We start from the raw sequence: 24,442 nt of genomic DNA, 5'->3' as shown, positions 1-24,442 counted from the left end.
TAATGTAACCATTTACTCTCTTATTGTAAATATTTAGTGTACATTTATTTGTTATATTACATTGATATACAATATGTTTCCAAATCTCTTTTCCTTTTTTATCTACTCATTAAGTATGAAAATATGCTAATAGTCCTTACATTAAAATGCAACAGGTCAGTCTGTTTCTCTGTTTAAAAGAAATCTGCTGCTTTACTCTTCTCATCTGGAGAATGTGTGTTTGTCCTGCTTCAACAGAGGATTTTGTGGGTCATGTCAGGTGAGAATCTGCACCATGCATTCTTTTTAAGAAGTAGTTGAATTAACAGATCAAGTTGACGATGAGTTTAAAATGTCTTTCACCAATAAAAGAATCAAACGCACTGCAGGTGAGATGGGGAATTTCTGACAGCACTGATAGTTTTAAGTTTCAGTATAATGAGACAATGAGGATTTTAGGTTCATAACCGTGTGTGGTAGGCTAGCGGCCTCCTTATAGATTTAATTTATTGTGAATTGAAAATACGGGATTCGGTGTTGGATTGAGGGCGTCATTTTTAAACTCCTGGGCGCACACGTTTGTGCGTGTGGCGTGCGCCCCATGTGACCTTACAAGTGTGTCGGCGTTCTTGCCCCGTGACTTTTCAGTGTCCCCCCCACTGCTCAATTTGACCAGCCCAAAGCAACAATAAGGAAACAATGTATGGTTGAACAGGAGCTTAGAGAAGTGCGTGTGTGCGCGTGGAGAGGCGCTCTTTGCTGGGACTCTGACGCATAATTATGTTTTTTCTTTGTGTGCTAAATAGCCCGAGTCTGACGTCAGGTCACTAATTGATCCCTGCTCAGCCAATTACTGATAATAATTCAGAAGCAAAGGTATAATTTATTGCGTAAGGGGGCTGATTTGATCCGAAAATAAAGGCCGTTTGAAGCCCGAGGCCGGAGCTGCTCGTGTTGAAAAAACGAAAACAGAAGCCACTAATGCGAGGTTTTATTATTTTTACATTTTTATTCCATTTCCATGGCTCTTTGGCAGAAATTAGCGTACGATCTCCCTAACCTGTGTTTTGAGAAATGAGCAGGCTGCAAGAAAAAAAGAAAGAAAAAAAGATTGGGGGAAAAAAAGGGTATTACATTTGTTTGATGTCGTCCTTTAGAGATCAAGGGGTCGTTGTTGGATGAGAGTGAGGGCAGTGAAAGTGTAAAAAACCATATCGGGTCATCAGAATGTCATATGGTGTAAATTTTTACAAACTTAAGGATTGTTGGGTTTTTTTTAATTCCCAAATTAAGTTTGAGTGTGCGTTTGCGCGTGTGTTGTAACATGCTCCTGATATAACGCACTCCAATCTACATACCTCACGCGCTGCCTCTGCGCCCCGTGCGCTCGTGCGGAGTCTGCTCTCATACGCTGTTGCATCACCTCGCTTGATTTCCTTGTTCTCGCTCTGCTTTTAAAGTCCATCATTAACGAGATTAAACAGCTGAGATTTTGGAGAGATGGAACTGTAGAGTTTGAGGCGATGTTTGCCGGTCTCCCTGCCTGATTGGACCGGGGAGAGATGATGTCAGACGACCGCATGCGCCCCGGATTGGAGAGAGTGGAGTAAACAAAGCCGCGAGGAGGAGGAGGAGGAGAGGTCTCCACATCTCCAGACAGTCCGACCGACACACCGATTCCGACTTTACGCACAGGAGAGGGCGGCCCCGGCGGCGCGTACTTGTCTGCTAAAGGCTAAAAGTAACACTGACAGTTCTACTTTAATGGGTGATGCGCTAAAAAGGCTTTTGGAAAGGCCAAAGGGAAAATTACCATCGTCATTAAATCCGGACACAGTGCGGTTTTCTCGTCAGAGTACGAGACTGATTCTCTAACTCCGCGCGTAACTATTCGATAAGTATCAAAGGAGCCACTCGTGGGTGTTTAGTCTGATTATTCCGGTTGCGTGAGCTTTTACAAATTTGAGAAATTAAGTGAAGTTTACTCAGAGCAGAGACGCACCAGCTATGCTGCCCGGTAGTTTGCAGACAGCCTGAATTGGGCTGCACACTCAGAGCATGGTCTGATAATTGAAAAACAGACCTAGCAGAGGATAGAACTTAAAAAATACAGAGCCAAAAAAAAACACTTTCGGGGCATTGTGAGGCGTGTTTGTGGGAACGTCTGCCTCTCCCGTCCAGGTGTCCCGCCGAGCGGTGCAAAGTCTCCAGCTCAGTCCGGCAGCGCTGACATGCTGCCCAAAGCCGAGACTGAATCCCTGGGACTCTCTCGATCGTATGGAGAACAAGGGCACATGCCAAGGAGTATGCAAGGTAAGATCTGCAGCTCATTCTTCATTACTTTAGAGTAAAACACAGATTCAAGAACTATTGCTTGGTAGATTTACGAACCGATCCCGGACTTGAAGTCCTCTCAGTGCGCACGCTAGAGCCACATTAACTTCTGAAAACGCTTGAATCCGACGCACATTTTTCAGAAAGCGCAGGCCAGTGGCTGCAGACCATTTAATTTTCCTTTTTGGTTTTCACTTCAATTGAGTGATCATCTCGTTCAATCATAAGACAAGTGAAGGTCGTTTCTAGAATCTATGGATGTAACTTTACTGGAGGTTTCTGTCATTTACCCCATTCCACGAAATAAACAGGAGCAGAAAAGATGACGATCAAACAAGGAAACATCTTAGGTTTGGCAGGTGATCAGACGCAATGATTTTACCCAGCTGTCACTCACGCTGGAAGCGTGCGGACGCGTTGTGCGTAAAGGGCCAAGGGGATCTGTGCAATAACTTTTACGCAAGGTTGATCAGTTAATTTGTTCTCATACACACAGCAGCCGAGTCTGAGGGTTTGCCTTAATTAACAAGAGGAAATGTATGTCCAGTCTAATTTGAGAGATTTCATTTAACTGACTGAAGCCAGTCTGAGAAGTTTTCCTTTTATACTTAATTTCCATTGTGAAATAATTCAAGTTGTGTAAGGCAGAAAGAACTAACGCTATGTTCTTCTCTTAATTCTGCAGCTAACATTTAAAATCTGTCCTAAAATATTGAATTTCACTTCAAAATTAAGTTCCAATAGTTTAAGGGGTAGAAGAAAATGCTTTATGATGCTTAAGAAGCAAACTTCCTTTTGTTGTAATCTATGTTTTTTTTTTTTATTGCATATTCTTTTATATTTCTTTTTTATGAGGATGTCAAACTCTCAGGGCAAAGATTGATTTAGATCTTTCAATGAATTATTTATGGTTTTAAAATTTTGATTTAGAAAAATAGACTGGGCATTTTTTTTATCACATTTTCATTCGACGTACATTTAATTATATTTCTTCATCTTTCCCTTCAAAGCACTCCTGAAACACCGTCACATCAAAGAGGGACAGACTCGTCTGCTCTTATTCCCCTCCTGGCATATCACCACGATATAGGCTACACGGACAATCAATTAGCCCGCTCGTGCTTTATGAGGCGCTGATAACACACTATACTCACAAGACAAGGAGTGGCAGCGCACAGATCCCCTTATCTACCTTTACGCCGGAATAAAAACAAGGTAGCTCAGCCTGAAAGACGATTTCTCTCGGAATCTTTAGAGATCCTGACTTATTCTGTTACTTTTAGTCTTTTTTTTTTTTTTTTTTTTTTTTTTTTGAGATTCCAGGAGAAAGCAGGTGAGGTACTGATCTGTGTGTTGCCACCGCTAAAAGTAATGCAGACTGCGCAAACAATCTTTTACTATGATGTCGGACAACAAGAGGGCAGCACTTAATTAAATCCCCGTGTATTTATACCAAAATATTATGATCCAGTACAGAATCACTAAATATTACGATGCAACTATTCCTTGGAATACAAACCTATAATCCACAAATCATGGCTACAAAAAAAAAACAGAATTACAGATACTATACAATTTGAAAGGAGAGCAAAATCCGAGAAAACCCTTAAAAAGGGGGGGTTTCTCTTTTTATTCTTAAAGGTGTTTTTTTTAAGTGAGGGACAGATATTTGTATTGTTTACAAAAGCTTCACCCCCTGCGTAAATGCAACCGAATGCAGTATCTATGTTGACCCGCTTTGTTTAAATGAGTCCAAATCTGCGCCTGTAGGGTATCATAAAAACAGGCCCGACAGATTCTCTTTTTCAGCCACTTCAATGCAGAAAAAATCAGAAATTGAGCACTGTGGAAAAACGACAGCTCGGTGGAACTTGTTGCTTCAGCTGGAATATGCAGCGCGGCTCCCAGCAGGGAGACGCGTTAACAAACCAGAAATCATGTCTAACTAGAGAAGTTGCATTTCCTTGCAGCAAATGCGTTGAAATGCTGAAGCTGGAAAAGTTTGAATAAAAGTGGAAAAAACTGAAAATGTAAAATAAAGGAAAAAAAAAATGTTAAGAGAAATGAGGAAAAGACAATGAGTGGATAAAGAAAGTGGATACAATGGAAATGTAAATCAGCCTACAAAAGTTAAAATAATTAAATAAAAAGAGAGAGAAACCAAACAGTGAAATCTTAAAAATGTAGAAGAAAGCAGAAATCTATGATTAATGTGTAAATGAGATGAGGAGAATTAGGACCAGTTTAATGTGTGAACAGAGTCTCGAGTCAAAGTCTGCAAAAGGTAGAAGCAGTTGAAGTTGAAGGAGTAGCAGCCTTTTTTGTTTGATTTGAGTCAAGTTTGAGAATTTTATGGCAGGTTAATCGGCAGTTTTTTTCAGTAGCAGCAGCTGCTTCTCTCAGTCAAATTGAAAACATTCCGCCCTCTGAGAGCAGGAGGAGAGGTGAAAAGAGTGAAAAGTTTGTGTCGCTTATACAGTGAAATCTCAAAAACAGTTGAAGATATTAAAAAAGTTATTACAGATATCAGTAGTGGAAAGATCAGTGAACATTTTAAAGCAAAAATGAAGTCTGTAAGTGGGAGTAAGCTGAAGTTAGAGCTTGTTGAAGTTGAAGCAGATTTTAGTCAGAGGAGCTGAAATTTCCCATCTGTTTAACATAGAGAAATTTTTTTGGAAAAAGCTGAATAAATCAAAAAGTTTAATAGTTAGAAAAGTGAAAAGATATAGCACACTATTCCTAAACAAGCTGAATAGTTTAAAAGTTGAACGGTGAAAATCGGACAAAATTTGAAGGCTGTGAAAAGAGCCAAAAAACGTACGGAAGAATAAGAAGAAGAAGAAGAAGTGGAATAAAGTCACAGGATAACAATATGTTGAAATGCTGAGTCAGCATTTCAACATAATTAAAAGGTCTGTGAGCACATGAGTGGCTTCTGAAGTAGAGCAGTGTGTGCGAGGGCCTGCGAAGGCGTCTAGTTGACAAAATATTTCCACTTTTACAGCCACATCCACTGAGCTTTTCCTGTTTGATCCTGGCAGCGTTTTATGATTGTAACCATAAATGCTTTTGTAAGTGCTGTAAATGTCAGGTTGGCTGTTTGCTTTGCGCTGTCACACACTCTCCCTTATCAATGCAAGTATGTCTAAACATAAAGGTAAATGGAGTGCAACAAAGTCAGCGCATTAATATCTGAGTCTTTTACGGTTTTAAGTCCTACATATTAACACGTTATAGATAAAACAGGAGAAAAACCAAAATCCATTCTATTTTTTTTTTAATTAAACCTAATGTTATATTTTCTGCTAATGGCGGGAGCTGCTTTTGGAACAGGGAAACTTATTTACACGGCTCATCAAATGGACTATTTTTTTGAGCGTATGCAGAAAAAATTAAAACACTGTTTGCACAACTAAACAAGCATGAAAGACAATCAGTCGGACTGCAGCATTTTGAGTTATTCTTCGAGAGGGAAAAATAATGTCGGTTCAAGTGGCTCTTGTATGTTTTTTTCTGCTCGCCTGCAGAGATAAGGGCTTCTCTGTGTGTCTTCATTTGTCTGTGGGCGGTAACATTTTCTCCTCCAATCCTTAACTCTAATATCTCTCCATTTCCCCCAGCGAATTCACGACTTAGATGCATGCATATTTATGAGGCTCACTTTCATGCACTTTCCTCTTCTTTTTTTTTCTCTAAATCTTTTTGGCTTCTGTCTGCAGCGAGTGTAGAAGAGAAGGCGGCAACAAGGAGAAATAAATGGTCGCTTCCTTTGAACTGAGTCCAAAACCTACTACAAATTAAACTTCGACAAGTCCAGTAGTGCTTCAAAAAATCTCGTTCAGTTACGTTGCGTGCGTGCGTGCTACCCCGTGGTTCACATTGATGGATGAAAGCGCGCTTTTGGTAAAGAGATTCCTCAGCACTGAAATAGACTCCTCTCTGTTTCCTCCACAGCACACCAGTTTAAAATGATGGACTACTCATATGACGAAGACTTGGACGAGATGTGTCCCGTGTGCGGAGACAAGGTTTCAGGTTATCACTACGGACTGCTGACCTGCGAGAGCTGCAAGGTTAGTGCCCTCATTCTGCTGGAAAGTACAACAAGTGTGTCGCTTTTTATCTATGGCAACTTCTCAAACGTCTTTAAATCGAAGATATGCTTTTGTGGTGATGAGGTCTTAGTTGTCTAATTAGTGCTTTTATTTTGAAGGTCCTGAAGGTCATTTCAGGCTGTCAGATTTATATTCAGAGCAGCTAATGATGGTGTCATTCTTTAAACATCACCTGTGTGTTTTAAGTTTTCAGTAGTCATGCTAAATTAAGTTTATATGATCATTTACACCAGTATCATTGTTTTCTTTGAACATTATAGAATAAGCCACATTTCTATGATGCACTAATACTACCAACGTTAATATGGCTCAATTATCTCTCTTCAACTGCTTTAATTTAATGTACCCAGCTGTGTTCCCCAAAGAGATACTTTTTTGCCATCCATGCATTCAGCAGACATTTTTTTCCACACTGACGCTAAATATGTGATAGAACCGTGAGGATTTGGTTCCTCACCAGTTTCAGGAAAAATCTGAAGTAAAGAGATCGAGGGTCAGATATTGTTGTGACAGTCGATCTAACAAACTTTTCCTGTGGGTGTCAGAGGGATCTAAAGTGGGGAGCTGCCCCGAGAAGCATGTAAAGTGCTTTAGTCATGTTCATAAGCACCAAACACAGGAGTTGTGGAAGCAGAGTACACACTAATCCTGCTTTTGTTTGTTAAAGCCTGCATCTGACTGTTTCAAACTCATCACATGTTCATCAAGAGAGCAGCAGCGTGTTGTGGTCGCCAAAATATTTCACACACGTTAATAATGAGGCCATTGCAAAGCAAACAGTTGCTGCTTTTAATTTCAGCTCCATCATCAACCTGTTTGTCCCTTTCTGTGTCTTTCCACTGGTCTCAACACCGAGCTAACAGGCGCGACCAGAGTTTTTTGTTCACCCAGTAAAGCTGTCAGCACAAAACGAAGCTAAGACAAATGTCTCTGTGTTAACACTATTCAGTGTAAAATTGCAGCTTGCAGTATTGATGCAGCAGCGCACATTTCTTGCCTATGTGGTCATTATTCAAAGCAGATGTTATAGATTTGATCCCATATTATTGACCTTGAGATGCAAAGCACTTGCTTGATGGGAGACGTCAGTGGCAGTGTCTGCTGTTTTCAGCCTCAGCACAGAGCCCAAACCACAAACACACTCCCTGGTTTAGCTGAAGACGCTCTGATGTGTTTGTGTGTGTGCATGCAGGATGTAGATGAAGAGCTCTTTTATGAGGCGCTGCATATTCTTGTTGAAACATGAATAATATTGATTGATCACCTGGAGCTCATCATTGATTATCTCTAAAATGCATGCAATCTCTTCAGTGAAAGTGGGATTGTCAGGGCGGAACTGATATATCAGTTTGTTGACGTTACAGGCTGATATTAGCATTAAATATCCATTATGAGACAGGCTGAGCAATTTATCTCCAACGAAATGGCCACAACTGTGTAAAAGCAGAAAAGATATCTCTCCCCTGTTTTTATACTGTTTTTTTCCTATTAAAATGAAAAAAAATCTCTGCTCTCGTTTTTGTTCTGCATACCAGAGAAATTTTCACAATTCCTTAAATTGAGATAATTGTTTTTAAATTGGTTACATTACATTTTGACGCTAAGAACACACATGCACACACAGGTCAGAGAAAGAATCCAAAAAGTAAAGCTTCCTTAACTCCTAATAACCCCACCTCTTTATCCTCACACATGCATACTCTTTATTTATGTGTATGCATATCCCCTCACACACATGATCTGTTGATTCAACATGCCAGGCCACATAAAGTAAACACAGAACCACACTGTACCTGTTGAAATAACAACAGCAAGCTGGAAGGGGCTTCATGGTACTGGCTGCGCACACACACACACACACACACACACACACACACACACTCACACACACACATTCTGAGAGACGGAGCAGCGATGTTTGCTGATAACTTTCTGATGCTGTAACGCTGATACAAAGAAAGAAGGTCAAAGATCAGAGGCATAGTGCAGACGTTAAAAAAGATGAACAAACATGAGCAAAGCTAGGTCAGACTAGACTCACTGGCCTTGAGAGACTTAAAAGGAGTGTCTTGCTCTTTTTGTGCAGTTTAGTTTTTGGATTAATAATATAGAAAAATGAGACATTTCTTTGCAACATTTCATTTAAGAGTGTTGTGATTATTTTGGATACAGTTGTAATGTGTGACTGTTTTTTGGATAAATGTTCATCTTTTTGAGTTTCTACCTGAGAATTTGAAATTTGCGTGCAGAAATCTCCTCATGAAAATTGAGCTGCCTTTGACAGGTGAAAATTTTCAGTTTGCTCAGCGGCTCAAATTAAAGCTGTTCTGTGAGATGTTGTCCACTTAATCTCCAGATGTAATGCGTTGTGGTCCTCGAAGCGTGCTGGTAACCAGTTTGGTTTAGATATTTTTAGCACACACGGTGCACTAAATGGAAAATTGGAGAGAAGGTTCCTTCTCAAGCATGGATTTTTTAGCGCAGAGGGGTCGATAATCCAAAACAGAGTGTGGTGAGTTTTTTCTTTTAGACATATCAGGCAATGCAGATTGTCAATTAAATTTGTGTTTGGTGAGATATTGACAGCAGCGCGGCTCTTTTTTTTTCTTTTCATTTTTATTTTTTTAAAGAGCAGATTTAAGGATTCTCCTCCTTGGTTATGGATCTAGAATACGTTAATACCATCTTCCTCTGGTTTGATTTTCCCTGCTGCTGCTTATCATTAATTCCACATTGCAGGTATGAATCTCTGTAATCCCGGAACTGTGAATTATGGATATAATTTATTGGATCTTTTGGGCTCCTGTGCTCATATTTTTCAATAATTAAGTGAGAAGCTGAAAAGATGCTTTCCTCGTAAATTCCTGAGTCTTTACGAGGAAAGGCAAATATTGAGAAGAATAATGTAATTTCTACAGGGCAAAAATTTGATTTCTTTAATCTTTACAGAGAGGATTATAAAGCAGAGTGTGTGCTTTTCTTTATAGTTTAAACTTTAGAATATAATAATAAAGGGTCTGATAAAAATCAAGCTCTGAATAACTTCTTTTTGCAATTTAATGACAAGTTGTACAGAATTCACAGGTTACTGAAAAACTTTTGGGGAAGAGGTGTGTATTTGTGCCCTGCATTGCATCCTGCTTTTGTGTGTGTATCTGTGTGAGTGTGTGTATCTACTGAGCCTGTCCCCTTCCATCTGTCTGGGAGTGTGAATGAACCAATTACCATGGCATTGCAGGGGTCAAGCGGGTTGACGTCTTAATTGGTTCTCTCCGTAGGGCTTCTTCAAGCGCACCGTCCAGAACAACAAGCGCTACACATGTATAGAGAACCAGAGCTGCCAGATTGACAAGACCCAGAGGAAGCGCTGCCCGTACTGCCGCTTCCAGAAGTGCCTCACCGTCGGCATGAAGCTAGAAGGTAAGGCATCATGTTCAGATTTTAAGCACTTCAGTGTTAGGTTCATGGCACAGTCACTTATCATGAAAGGTTTTTCTTTTTTACATCAGTGTGTGTTTATACTCAGCATGGGTTTATGATGAGATTTTACAGGATGTAACATCCAGAAGGTGTATGCCTTAAAAAAGTTTGTGAATCTTCAAATTACTCCAGCAAGAAAAACAGAACTGTAAAAAGGGAAAAGTATCTTCATTTTCAGACATGGTCTGCTTTTTGCAGACCAGTTATGATTTGAATGTCTTGCACGTAGTATCTTGGACAGGGCAGGTAGCTGTTATCAGAAACCAGCGATAAATGAAGTATTTAGACTTTTTTGTTTGCATCAGTGGAAGTTGCAATTTTGGTACTTCAGGAAATGGATCGCATTCAATTTGACTACTCCTTCTAATACATTTTTTAAACAAATTAATTTTCAAGTGATTTCAGGTATCAGTTTTCTTTGTACATAGTTTGGGAGTGTATTCCAGATTAGGTAGTTGACGGTTAAGCCTTTTCGTACAATCATAATCTGTAAAAAAAAAAAAAAAAAAAAAGTCCTTTTCGGTGAAAGCTGTCCAGTAAATGGTAGAATAAACATGTATTGTGACGGTCTGAATAGTTTAAGAGTAAGTGAATGAGAGGAATATACTCACATATGTGCCTGCACATAATGTTGCGCTCCAGTAACACTGTGGTTAAATTCCACCATTGCTAGAAGTAAGATGTGCCCAGGCCTCCTGGATCACTTTCATCACATCTTGTTTGAAATAATGATTTTTATTTGGCATAATGAGAGCGTGTTTATCTTTTTACAGTGCACACGCTACAGTGCCTTTTTATGCACTATGAATAGTTCAGGCCAGACTTAGTCTATTCTGGAGTTTAAAATTTAATACCGCTTGCTAAAATTTAAACTAGAACTTGTTGTGTACATCTTCAGGAGAAGCAAACAAACAGTGTTATTGCATTCTGTGTGCTGCATCATTTATTTTTCAACATTACCATGCTGGCGTGCTGTTACTGTTTCTAAAAGTTAGGGAGAGAAAATAAATGCGGCAGACTGCTCCTGGACTTCAGCAGAGGGGTTTTCAACTTCTCCTAAAGTTAGTGTGAAAAGACAAAGCCATTCTTTTTTCTATTTTATTTAAATGTGACAACGGTTAAGTGTTAGATTGTTACTTTTTGAAAGAGCGGGGTGAAAATATACTTCTAAGGTCATTTTTCATCTGGATAGTTTCCTTCTAAATTGACATGTTCACCTTAAAAAGTCCTAATACCTGGCCTGACATAGTAATTGCCTGTATGAAAAGAGCAGATTATATTTATTTAACATTTAACAATGAAGATCTCAGTAATATCCATTCATGAAAATGTATACCCAAAGCTTTGTGAAGTAAAACCTTTAATTTCTTCCCCAACGCTGAGGTCCAGCATTGATTATTAGCATTTGAGATGGGGTCAGGGGGAGTCGAGGGGTATCTGGTAGCAGCGCTGCACTTAAACTTGCCAGACAGAGTAATAGATAAAATATTAAACTTGGCGGTGGGGCGAGAATAGTAATGCTGATACTTTTGGCCGGCCGTTTCGAGGCCTCTTTGTTTGATTTGAACGTGGCTCAGGAGCTTGTTCAAACACGGCTGTCCAGAAGTGACAGCATGGCAGAGCGAGAAAACGTCTTCCAATGTTCAAAAATAATATTTGGAATCAATTATTTCTCCACACACGGGTTGCGACTAATATTCTAAAATCTCTACTTTTGGAATAAAGCCATCTGGAGGTTATTTTACAGGTTGCGTGAAATTGAGGATTTGAAAGCTAAAGCGGTAATCATTATTTTGTGACACTGTTACTTTAAGACAAAACTTCAATTTGTACTTTATGCTGCCGTTTTCACAAGAGAAGTTGTTATTCAAACAGTTAAAGCTTGATATTATAACAGAATTATTAAAAATTTGTGTAATTTAATCTAAATTACAAATCCCCGGGCTCCTGAAATACGCTCACACAACTGAGAAAAGTTCATAGTGAAAAGAAAAGAAACCTTCTGAGGGTAACGGTAGAGCAAACACAGCCTAACTAAAATCTTTCCGGAGGCTTCTTCTCCCCTTACCTGCCATGTGTGCTGTAATTAATTGCTGTTAATTGTAAATGGCCGCTGGGCACAATGTCCCGGCCTGTCATTTTCCAGCTGACATGGGTGGGGAGGGGGGCTGTGTTTGATTTGTTTTGCTGGCGGGAGCTTTCAGCTCGGGGGCACGATGGGCCCTGCAGCACTCTGTCAGGGGCCAGACGCTGCGGTGGGCGACTCCTGCCACGACCGGTAAAGACGTCCCATACAGAAGAAGCTGACACCCCTCAACACACACACTTCTCTTCCTGGTAAACACATATATTATTCATGAGGAGCCCAAAAAGGTGGTCAGAAGGCCACAGGCGAGAGGGAGAAGCTGCTGTTTGATGTAAAAAAAAAAAAAAAGTGTGCACAATAGCAGAAAAGAGGAAAAGAGGTTTGGAGTCATGTGCTTTGTTATTGCAATCTTTTCATTCCATTACACAGCAGCTTGCAGCAACATGTGAATTCAGGAAGTCAAGTGGAAACCAAATGTGGACAACAAAATGTGAAGGGAATGTTAAAGTTGATTCAATCTGTTTTGTTTACTTTTGCTTGTCTGGTGTGGATCAGTGTCCTTCCTGTTTGTTGATGCGTCCGCCAGCCAATGGGACGCTGACATGTACGGTTTGAAGTTTGCTGTGCTGGTGGCAGCAGTGAAGAAGTTTGTCTGTGAATGTTAGTAATGTTTGAAGTGAAACAGAGGCAGTGAAATGAGGTGGAATGGCAGTGACTCAGTGATCAGTCATAGTATCTGTCAATGATAAAACAAAAAGAGTTAAATCTTGTGTTTCTGTGAAGTGGAAGAAAATTGCAGAGGGATTTTATATTCAGGAGAAATTATCAGTGACTTATTGCTTAATTAGATGGTGTGATCAGAAATGTTTAAATTATACATCCTCATTTTTTCCAGTTATCATAATAAGCACAAACAGTTTCTTTAATGCATCACTTTTTTGTGTGAAGTCAGTAGTTTTGTCAGTAGCATAAAAATTTTGTGCCAAACGACATTGAAGAGGAAAATTAGAAACAGCAGCTTAGTAGCCACAAAAAAAGACTGCTTCAAAATATCATTTACATTTTGGTTTGCTCAGTAGCATCTCAGCTCCATTGGCTCATTGAGAAAAAAAATAGACCACGTCCCATTCGGGTTTGACCCATTAGCATGTCATTCACTAGAGCTGATGAAGCATGCCGTATCCCAACAGCTCCCTCTGGTATGGTTTTCTTTTTATGCTCGCTAAGAGTTACCCTGCATCATATGCTTCACTGAGCTGCTTAATATTTCCTTCACTTATGCATCATGTTAAAGATGGAGCATAACAGTGGGGCCTCTGATACCAGGATTGGAATCCACTGTTTCCGCTGAGTGCTGGTTAATAAAGCGGAAGTTACATCAATATTAAACTGACTGGTTAAAATTAAGATTTCATGTCTGTTGCAAGAAAAGGTACTAAAAACAAATTTGTATAAAAAATGGCACAAGTTGCTCCTTCTGTCCCCAAAAACTTTTCCTTTTTAAGGCAGATGTGACATTATATCGATTTATCCTGCCTCTTTATTTCTTTCCAAATACAAAACCTCCATTGAGCCATTTAGCACAAATTAGCGACACCCCCTGACTGTTTTTATATTCCTCTCTGTAGCTTTCTCTCCCTCTCCCTCCACTTTTTATTTCCTCCCTGTCTCCATCTTTCTCCCCCTGATTTGTCTTCCATCAGCCTCCCACTACCTGCAGTGGAAGCCGGGGAGCTGTCCCATTACTTATGCATAGGTATCATAGGTATTCATGTGTGTGCATGGGATAGGGCGCATCCGGAGCAAGGGCCGGGGCCCCGACATGACAAACAGGGTGTCAGCAAGCCTCCGCGGGACCCATTAATATGCCGGCGGGCGACAGGGATCCTCACCTACGCACGCTTAATATTCCTGTATATTAAACAACCATAAATCAGAGGGTATAAGCGCTGAGGGCTGTGTGTGAGTGTGTGTTATATGCGCAAAGGAATTGTGTGTTTTTCAGATGCTTGTCTGTGTGTGTGTGTGTGTGTGTGTGTGTGTGTGTGTGTGTGTGTGTGTGTGTGTGTGTGCACGCGTGCTTATGTCTGAGATGTTATGTACTGTGGGTATCGGATACTTTTAGGAAAGAAGAATAGGGTTTAGGTTGGGTCAGTTTGTGGATTTATGGATGTGTGTGTGTGTGTGTGTGTGTGTGTGTGTGTGTGTGTGTGTGTGTGTGTGTGTGTTCCTGCAGATGTGCTCTCAGAGAGAAAGTCAGGGAAATTCAGAGTGGAAGACAGCGTCAGCCTTTTAGCCTTTCAGCCTTGCTTTAGCCTCAAAGCCTGCCTGCTAACCCACAATATCCCTCTGCTAAGATCTTTTTCACACCAACAAAAGTCACTATTTTTCTTCCCTGTGGTTTGCCAAGTTTTGTATATTATTTTTTTTCTTGTATCAGCTTACTTTTTTTAGTAACAGATGACAGTTATTGTGTTAATTTTCTTTAAGTGCTCATATCAATGTGCATGGCATTTGTTTTTTCTCCATTTCTGATTGATAAAGTTCTTTTCTTTTCATTGTTTGGCTGCTTTTCCTATTTCCCTGGATAGCTGTCACAGCTTTCAGTATATTTATTCAGTTTATGCCTCTGATGCCATGAACCACAAACACTAAACACGTCACCCTCTTGGCACTACAGGCAGACCTACCAGTGAGTTTCAGTTTGTAACAGACACTCTGCCTGCTTTTATGACAGGAAATTCACTTACTGCTGTGTTTTTATAACATATAAAATATTTTTGCAGGAAAATATATACATATTACAGCTTTTCAAGCAGTGGGAATAACTGTGCTTGAATTTTTCAGCAGAAATATTGATGATGTGTAATTTTTTCCTCTCTTTAAAGTTGCAGGATCACATGATAACTTTGACAGTTTACCCTTAAAACACTCCAGCCAGTAACCCTTAAACATTGCTCCACCTCGGTCAAACACACTTACACACACACACACACACATGGCCCTATTCACCCCTCCTCCTTTCATATTAATGTATTTTACATGCATGCAAATCAACTTGTTTAATTACAATCTGTGTGTGTGTGTGTGTGTGTGTGTGTGTGTGTGTGTGTGTGTGTGTGTGTGTGTGTGTGTGTGTGTGTGTGTGTGTGAGTGTGTGTGTAAGCTGAACCTCCAACCCCCCCGATTCTCCCGATGAGATTTTGGTCCCTGGGTCTGAGGAGACAGGCTGTAAGACAGTCAGGGCCTAATTTTGTTTCCCCAGGAGGGTTAACTCTTAGTTTTCTCAGCTCATTAATTACACTATTGTGCAGAAATCATTAATAGTTAAAGTTGCTCGATAATAATGTTTAATGGATACAGCTGACAGCTCCTGATTCCTCCTTTTATTTTTATTTTTTGTTTCTATGATGTGTGATCAATTTTTTAACGGTCACGATAATGCCTGTGCAAGCTGTAGTGGATGCTAGGGTTGACCCAAAGCATGTTAATTGTATGAAAATGGCTGTCATTTGAGAAAAAGGAAGATCTCCAGATTGGTGGTAGATGTTGCCTGCTACCTTTTATTGAGTGTCAGGACATGTGTGTGATCCGGTTTGCTCATGTGAATGTTTTTATATAATAAGTGAGTCAGACAGTGCGAGTGTGTTTCTATGTGTGTGTGCGTCTATGTCTTCCTCTTAGCTCTCCTCGCTCAGATCAGTGACAGACATTTTTGTGATGGAGGTCATTAAAATCACTCCCAAGGCAGCACTGAGTGTGTGTGTGTGTGAGAGAGAAAGAGTGTGTGTTTTTCTATGGATGTTTGCCCCCCCTCACCCCAAGACCCCTCCATCCTGCCTCCTCTACACGCCCTCTTCAATTTTCTTCTTCTGTTCTTTCACTCATCTGTCAGGGCATCATGAGCTGGAGTGGACCCAGACTTTGTCACAGTGTACGAGCAGGGCATGTGCATTTATTTGCATATACGGCCAAAAATGCATTTCATATGGAAAAAATAAAAAAATAAAATAAAAAAGAGCAATGATATTTCACATTGGTATAGTAAATGAGTTTGTATTACGTAGTCTCCCAGACGACCACTAGCACATAGCACGCTGGGATCTGTGAGTGCAGTCAGAGTAAGAGGTAATTAAGTATGAATAATTAACACCAGTTACCCCCGACTGGGAGACAGCAGAGCAGCTTCCCCATGGCAGCAGCCGGCCAGATCACACACAGTCCTCGTAGCCCTCCACTTTGTGCCTGGCTCATTCATTAGAAATACCCTCGGTACAGACTCGTTGTGATCCTCACCACAGGTTCCTGCACTGGGAAGGGGGGCACAGGGTATGTTTGGTCCATCCAAAAAAATATTTAAAAAAAAAGCTTATTGTCAGATTTTTCAGCAGAAAGGGTTTCTACTAATGGTCAGTGACAATTTAAAGCTTTTGGATTCTGCATTGTTACATAGTTTTAATTGACACAAATCGATAAAGCCAAAGGTGGATCTGAGTTTTCTCCGTGTCACCAACAGTATCTAGTGTTTGAGTTGTGTTTCCTGAGTGGTGGATGGAGATAGCCAGCTGTACAATGATCACTTAGCGGACTGGTTCATAGAAGTTTGTGGCACTGGTCAATGAGTAACGACACTATCTTTTAGACCTGTGGGGTTTAAGAGTCAACGGGTAAATGTCGAGTGTAATCAACCACAGGAATACCTTTGTCCTACATACAAGTTTCAAAACACCACGCTTACTCCATATTCGGACTGGGCCCTGTTTTATAGGATCTCTAAAATTTACAGGGTAGTGTCAACCAGCCAGTCTTTTAGTTTTAGGGGATTAAACAGCAGTGTGTTTGTTCACACTTAAGATAACAACACCTCGACTTCATTTAAACAATATTTGACGGATTTACTTGACCAGGTCAAATTCCAATGAGTTTTTCTTCATGTAGGCAGAAAAAGCTTAACTGTGCAATAAGGCCTGCAACAGACAAGACACACTAAGCTGAAACAAAATCAAAGTTCCTGTTTGAGTGCTATCAAGATTAATCAACATATGACAGATCTTTAAAAGCTAACCTTTCCTCTTCTTTTTCATCTCTTTGTCTTCCTGTCAGCTGTGCGGGCAGACCGCATGCGTGGTGGTCGCAACAAGTTCGGCCCAATGTACAAACGTGATCGAGCCCTGAAGCAGCAGAAAAAGGCGCTGATCCGAGCGAACGGCCTCAAGATCGAGGCCATGACTCAGGTGATGCAAGCTGTTCCCACCGACCTTACCATCTCCTCAGCCATCCAGAACATCCACTCGGCCGCATCCAAAGGCCTCCCACTGAGCCACCACACCGGCCACCACACTGGTCACCACCACCACCACCACCATCACCATCACCATGCCACAGCCCTGCCCCCCACAGACTACGACCGCAGCCCTTTTGTCACCTCTCCGGTCAGCATGGCAATGCCCCCACATGCCGGCAGCCTGCAGGGTTACCAGGCAGCCTATGGACACTTCCAGGGTACACGCACCATCAAGTCAGAGTACCCAGACCCATACACCAGCTCGCCGGAGTCCATCATGGGCTACGCCTATGTTGATGCCTACCAGTCAGGCTCACCGCCCAGCTTCCCTCACCTGATCGTAGAGCTGCTAAAGTGTGAGCCAGACGAGCCGCAGGTTCAAGCCAAGATCCTAGCCTACCTGCAGCAGGAGCAGGCCAGCCGGGGCAAACACGAGAAGCTCAACACTTTTGGCCTCATGTGCAAGATGGCGGACCAGACGCTCTTCTCCATCGTGGAGTGGGCACGCAGTAGCATCTTTTTCCGTGAGCTCAAGGTAGGCTTGCATGATCTGATCGATGTCATTCCAGTAGTGTCAAATACCAACACTCTGTCTCAGCCCTTGGTGTCACATATGTAATCCGCTTACAATAGTTTCCAGCTCCAGAGATAAATATTGCATTTCTGATACGACCTTAACCTTTGTTTTGTTGGTTTTTGAGCTTGAACCTACCAAACAGACTAACAGACACCGTGTGCATCAACATGTTGTAAAGTAAGTCAAACCTTTGTATCTAGATGAGACCCCAAAAGGCTGTGACAAAGTGTCAGTGTTTGTCATTTTGGAATAATGTTGGGTGGTAGAGTGAGGAAAACGTCTTTCTCTACAACCTCATGTTCATGGTTTTTCCAATCAGCCCTGTCAGTAATGGCAGCGTAGTACTACATGAGCTTAATTCTATTTGCAGTTACTCTGTGAGCCTTTAATAAATTATCCCGCATTTTGTTTCAATGCCAAGTCTTTCACCAGGCTGTCATCCATAATTGACAGTACTTTACACAGTTCATGAACATCATCTGCTCAATCCTTTATCTTCAACAGGCCTTTAATCTTCCTCTTTTTATGCACTGGCTCAACATTAATACAGAGTACACAGGGCTGTCTGCTCTTAGCTGCCACCGCTGTCTGTCCCAACGCCTGATCAAAATGCAGCAGCGGGCCGTATTTACCCTGTGTGTGACACATTCTGGCTATGAGTTGTGAAAACTTTGACGATGAGCTTCAGGCACTTTTCATACTGTTACTGGGTCTTAGTGTGAGGGTTTTATGTGAACTGAATACCGCCCATCTCCCCTTGAAGTATTCTTCTGATCTAAGTGGGAACACACTGTGTGATGATGTGAGACATTTGCCATTAGCATACTGGTCAAACAAAATTCAGAGAGAGGACCGTATCACACGTAGAAGAACCACTTGTGTACTGATTTTCCCTTTTAATTGTGGTTAAGACTGCTTTGAACTTTTAGTGATGTGATGTAGCTGTTAACTGAAAGAATTTAAACAAGATATTCAAATTATGCCGAGTCCTATAAAACAAACAAATTTGGCCAAGCAAACACTATTTCTTCTGTGGTATTTTAGCACACTCACTCCCAACTGACCAGTCCCCAGAAACTCTCCACAAACGCCTCAGTGTAAAAATGTGTTAATTCCCACCCATTCATCACCAGGCCCACGGGAAACTTTCTGGATGTGTGTGCATGCTCGCGGCTTTATTTGCTCTGAATGAAGGTTAATGTTCAGAGCAACATGAAAGGTGTTTGATTAGTCTGTGTTCACCTGTTTTTCCTCCCGGTGTCTGACTCCTTTTGTCTGTTTGTTTCAACACCTCATCGCCAAAGGCTCAGCTGCATATTCATGGGCGCTGCCTTGTTGCAAAAAATTCCCTACTAATATTTAATATTATTGTGTTTTCAAAGGGGAAAATAACACACGAAATAAATGAAATATTAAAACAGAGCCAATTACAGCACAGACAAGAGTCCTTGAAAAACGCATGTTGACATTTAGCACGCGCTGTGTCCCCGCTATTGACATTTTCCAGATTTGTATTTGCATTCAGCTGGGGTGCATAGTAGTTAACTCACATACACACACTTAGTCTCGCCGCTGGGTGTGGCCACAGCTAATAACTGTGTATGGTTTGCCCATTAACTTTGAATGATCATTTTTGCTCCACAGTGAAGCCTCTTTATTTCTCACACCCTTGTACTAATTCAATTATCTCACCCACTTGTGTTCGTTACTCACAGATTTGTGGCTGAATGAAATGTCATTATGTTTGCCTAATGACTACCCATAGTATTGCAGCTTAATAGTAATTGTACAGCATGTTACAAAGGTAGAAAATGACCTGGGCTCAATGCAAAAGAAAGCTCTTCCTGCATATGGCTGCCCCTGTTACACACGGCTCATTGGTTTAGGAGCGGCGGGGGTGTATTTCACAAAGTGAGGGAGATAATTGAACCAAACCCCTCCTTTGCCTTTTTTTTTAGAGAGCCATCCAGAGCACAAGAGGGATCGAGAAATAATGTGCTTGCTGTGGCTCTGGTGGTTTTTCCCACACAGTTTACAATCCCCAGTTTCTGCTTGTTGCTAATGATCGGGAGGACAGCTGAGTAAGGCCTAGCTTTGAGGATGAACAAAAGAATAATAATTCAACAAAAAATCTATCAGTCTCAATGTATGACTTGTTAAATGAATTATATACTACATGACATAAACAGCAGGTTAAACTGTTTATACTGTTGCATTACTCACTCAGACTCTGTATTAATACACCACTTACAAGCATTTCAAAACAGTAGTAAGACAAAATTTCCTTCAACATTCAGACACTTTGACTATTACCAGACTGTAAGTAGGCAGGCATCACAAAAATTGTATAAATATAAACATGATCTCAATTACTTCACTTGTTAATTTCAGGAAAACGATGTGAAGCCCAGCACTGATAAGTCAAACAGTGCTCATCTAGAAACACACACAGAAGACCTGCCACCTGACAAACAGCTAAAACACACCCAACTTTCAGTAAAATCAGTCATGCACCTAATAATTCTCAACTCTTGGCCTTGACGTAATAAAACAGATGAGTTTGAAAAATATTCACCTATCACCTATCCTTGCCCTGGAGACTGCCCCTTGAGGACCTGTTGGAACTGCAGCTTTGTGTACTCCTGCATTGACTTTATTTTTTTACCAGAGGATGCAGCTTGGACCATCTGCCTAAATATTTTAAGTAGTATTTAATATGTAGCATTAGGAGTAACAGAAGTCCACAGCGTAAAACAAACATAAACTCAATTTTTTTTTTGTTCATCAAACAACACTGGTGAATTGTGTGGTGAATATGCTCATGTTTGGTTTTTTTTTGTAGCCATCAAACTACAAATCATCTTATATATCTGCCCCTTCTATCTTTTAACCACCTTTTTGTCATACTTTACCAATGTCAGGTTACTTATTTTCCCAGATGCTTAAAATATTTTAAGGCACAATAATGGTCTCATTGATTTAGCTTTTAATTTCTTATTCAGCTCAAATGCACAATCTTTTTGAACTGACTTGACCTTTGACCCCTCATATTTATATAGATCTTACTTCTAGATGTGAGGTCAAGCCTGGGATTCAGAGAGACAGGAAGCAGGGTTGAATAAAAAGTTAGTCACAGGAGCGGTGTAGTGCTGTAGGAAGCTATAAATACGCTTTCATTTCACACACACACACACATAGACACACACGCACGCACAGACATTCCCACATTAAGACACAGACAGCGCTCACACATAACGCACAGCCCCTCTCACTATTATTAGCTCCGTAAGAACAAAAGAATTTCTCTGGTAATAGAGCCAAGCTGGGAGGGTGTGAGTGAGGCGTCTGCCAAAAAAAGTGTTTAAAGATTTAGTTTCCATAAGTTGGCCTCGGTCACGGGACTCATAAATATTTAGCCATTAGGAGAACCTTCAGAAGAGCTCCCCCCCATTCTTCTCCTCTCTGAGTCTCCCCCCTCTTCTTTCTGGGAATGAGGCATGACGTGAGTTTATTTCTAACACCTTGGATCCGAGAAGTTGGGGTGGGCTCTCACCCCCTTCAGCCGTTCCAGTTTCTGATTGGTTTTTACACATTGACAAATAGAAAAAGCCAGGTCTGGTGAACTGGTTTTAGAATCAGACAGAAAGTGGATGAGGGGAAGTTTCTACAGGGCTGAGGTCTCAGCATTTGTGGTTGTCTAGTGTGATTTTTGGAGGGCTGAAGACAGGTGCATGTGAAGATGAGGGTTGAAGTGTGTATTAATACCTAAAAGTTTGTCTTTCAGATTCAACTGAGCAATTTATAAATGCTATTCTAGAAGCAGATCATAGTATGATTTTTAACCATGTGGGTTTTTAGACTGTGTTGTTCGAATTTCTTGAATTTTTTAGAGTATTTTTGTACAGGAGTATTTTTTAAGTTTTATTAATCAGCCTCTAATCCCATGTAAAAGTGTCTATTTAGGAGCATATGGCGGTATCTAAGGAACATCTAAAGGGGGGAGACACATGTGTTTGTCTCTCAGTGACATTTGCTGGCACAGGGCTGCCACTCCTCCCCTCCCCATGCCCGTCTGTCCTGCAGTGAACCCCTCTGCACACCCTGGTGCCAACCAAACACCAGAAAACACCCAAATCTACTTGAATGTGCTTTTAAAATGGGGAAATGTATTTAAATTATTATGAAACAGTCAGGACAGGATGAATGAAACTGCTTTTTAAAGTTATATAAACTAATAATTTGCATGAAGTGAGTCTCTTGACAAGTAAGTTTGTTCTTAAAATTTCAGTAGTTACCGTGTTGTCACCAAGGTTTAATTATTAACTGGGGTTAAATTACTGATTGAAAAAAAAAGTACATTAGGAATTTTCACGTTTTCTATATGAAAACTAGAAACACTGACTTCTTCAAAGCACCTCCTCTAATGTTCCTGTTTACACTGAAGTTTGGATAACTCTAAGTCTGCCAGTGCTTATATGTGTGTGTGTGTTTGTGTTTACCTGTGTGTGCATGTGTGAGGGTGACTCACACTGTAGCCTGCCCAGTGCTGCCCTCTCCTCCATTGTTCCAGCCTGTGCAAACACAATGAGAGGGAGAACTTAGCGGGGCAATCGGGACTATTGATGATTCATGTGTTTATATCCTACCTTCCTAGCAGTACTCCCCTTTGCCCCCCCCTTTCCTCTCTTCACCCTTTAATAAAAGGATGTGTGTCTGGTGTTGGGACAGTGTGCACTTTTGTGTGCCATGTCAACACACAACAAACAGAAGTTGATGAAGCAACGGAAATTACAACGTTCGGAAAGAGTTTCAAGTAATGCAGTGGGTTCAGGCTGCCAGGTTTTACAATAGAGGACAAAACACACGTACAGATTCGTTACCAGATTTTTTTTCTTTTTCCCCTTCATTCATAGCCTGACTTCTTTTCTGGAAACATGCCATAAACCTTTGACGTCTTTGTAAAGTTTTATCTAATGCAAACAAAAATCAGTCATTTGAATACCTGTAAATGTGCTAATTACTAGGGGTGCACTGATCACAATTTTCTGGCCAATCACCAATCACCGATCTTTAAAAAGCCTGACCTGACCGTTTTTTTTTTTTTTTCATAACTGACAGCGAATGCCTTCAATGTTCCAATATTATTTTATTGAAAATCAATGAACAATACTTGTTAAACAATAAAATCTTTGTGTTTTAACTTAAATAACCAATAAAGTGTCCCGAGTTTTAGGTCCCTGAGCAAAAAGCAACAATGGCTGGCTGTCAGACCTTCCCAGAGGTATACAAGATCAGTTTCATTTGAAAGGATGGGCCGATCAACCCCCCCCCCGAATTAAGGAAATTGGCACCAATCGATCGGTCGACTGATCAATCAGTGCTTGTCTACCAATTACATGAGGACAGACATTATGTTATAAGCGATAAAACATCGAAAAAATACCACATGACAGCAAATATTTTTTGGCTTCAAGTGAACACACAGGTATACAAAACATTTTAACATCTTCACTAGCATCATACCTGAAATCAAGATTCAAAACGCATAGTTTTGCCTTGTTGTGAGACTAGCCTCAATAGCAGGAAGATGCAAGACAAGAATAGAAAAGGCTGTTTTTTCCATTGAGGGATTTTTATGCCATCACTATTATTTCATACAAGTCTTCATAGCAAAATTATTATTTCAGTTTTATGCCGAGGATGACATGTAGTCCGGAATGTGTTTAAAGTAAAATCGAGTGTAACTTAATCCATATATTTAGTCTGTCCACCTGATAAAAGAGCAGCCCAGAGGAAAATAGCCGTGACGTTTTGAAATGTGGCTTCTCTGTTTATTGAAGTCGTCCTGGGACGGTTTTTTAGGGGGGTTCAGACAGGTTTCTGTGCTTCTCTGTCTCTTTCATTTTGTCTTCTTTTTTTCAGTTTTGTCTCTCTGCATGTAGCGGGAATGGCAAAAGCAGAACTGAGGGCCATTAAGTTGAGGAGGAACTGTATTAGAAGTCTTGTTCCCTGGGAAAGCTCCCAGCTGAGACGGGGCAGCCATATTGGATAAACAGATGGCCAGGGAGAGGAAAGGACAGGCGAGGAGAAACAGAGGTGAAACAAAGAGGGGAGATGAGACGGGTAGATTAGGAATGGAGAGAGAAGGAGCAGGAGAGGAGAGGGACAGAAAGGAGAGAGGAAAACAGGGAAGGGGAAGAAAACGTAAAAGGTGATGTGATTGAGGAGCGAGGGAACAGATTAAAGCAGAGACAGGAAGGGTAAGAGGAGGACAGGGTGAGATGTCCCCTTTAAAACCGGCCAGAAAAACTGAGTGTTTTAACTGGTGTTTACACTAAATCACGTCAGGATTAAAACAATGGTGCACACATTAAACATAGATACACCTGATAGGAAGTCTTGCTCACATTATTTTTAGTTTGATTAATATCTGGAAGCTGACAATAAGATGAAAATATCCCCAGTTAATAATTGTTTTATATGTTAGCTCAACGTCTGCATATGTGGAACTAAGTGAGACTACAGTGTTTTTGCAGGTCAGTCGATGTATGAGTTCAATGAATACAACAGAAAATGGGCTGAATGTT

At 40.8% G+C, this 24,442-nt stretch overlaps 1 protein-coding gene across 1 annotated transcript in view; it reads left to right on the top strand.

The window, feature by feature from the left end:
- The first annotated feature begins 1,586 nt into the window (after nucleotides 1–1,586).
- nr5a2 (nuclear receptor subfamily 5, group A, member 2) overlaps nucleotides 1,587–24,442 on the top strand; it is a 67,570-nt gene continuing 44,714 nt past the window's right edge. The window contains exons 1-4 of the mRNA XM_074668708.1: nucleotides 1,587–2,292; nucleotides 6,268–6,386; nucleotides 9,707–9,848; nucleotides 17,098–17,813. Of these exons, the coding sequence (XP_074524809.1) occupies nucleotides 2,211–2,292; nucleotides 6,268–6,386; nucleotides 9,707–9,848; nucleotides 17,098–17,813 (1,059 nt within the window). The 5' untranslated portion in view covers nucleotides 1,587–2,210. The remainder of the gene's footprint in view (nucleotides 2,293–6,267; nucleotides 6,387–9,706; nucleotides 9,849–17,097; nucleotides 17,814–24,442) is intronic.

Source organism: Halichoeres trimaculatus, unplaced genomic scaffold (assembly GCF_033239565.1).
Source record: "Halichoeres trimaculatus isolate MK-OKI-2021-1 unplaced genomic scaffold, fHalTri1.1 fHalTri1_scaffold_4, whole genome shotgun sequence".
Lineage (NCBI taxonomy): Eukaryota > Metazoa > Chordata > Actinopteri > Labriformes > Labridae > Halichoeres > Halichoeres trimaculatus.
This window is presented reverse-complemented; position numbering and strand designations above follow the sequence as displayed.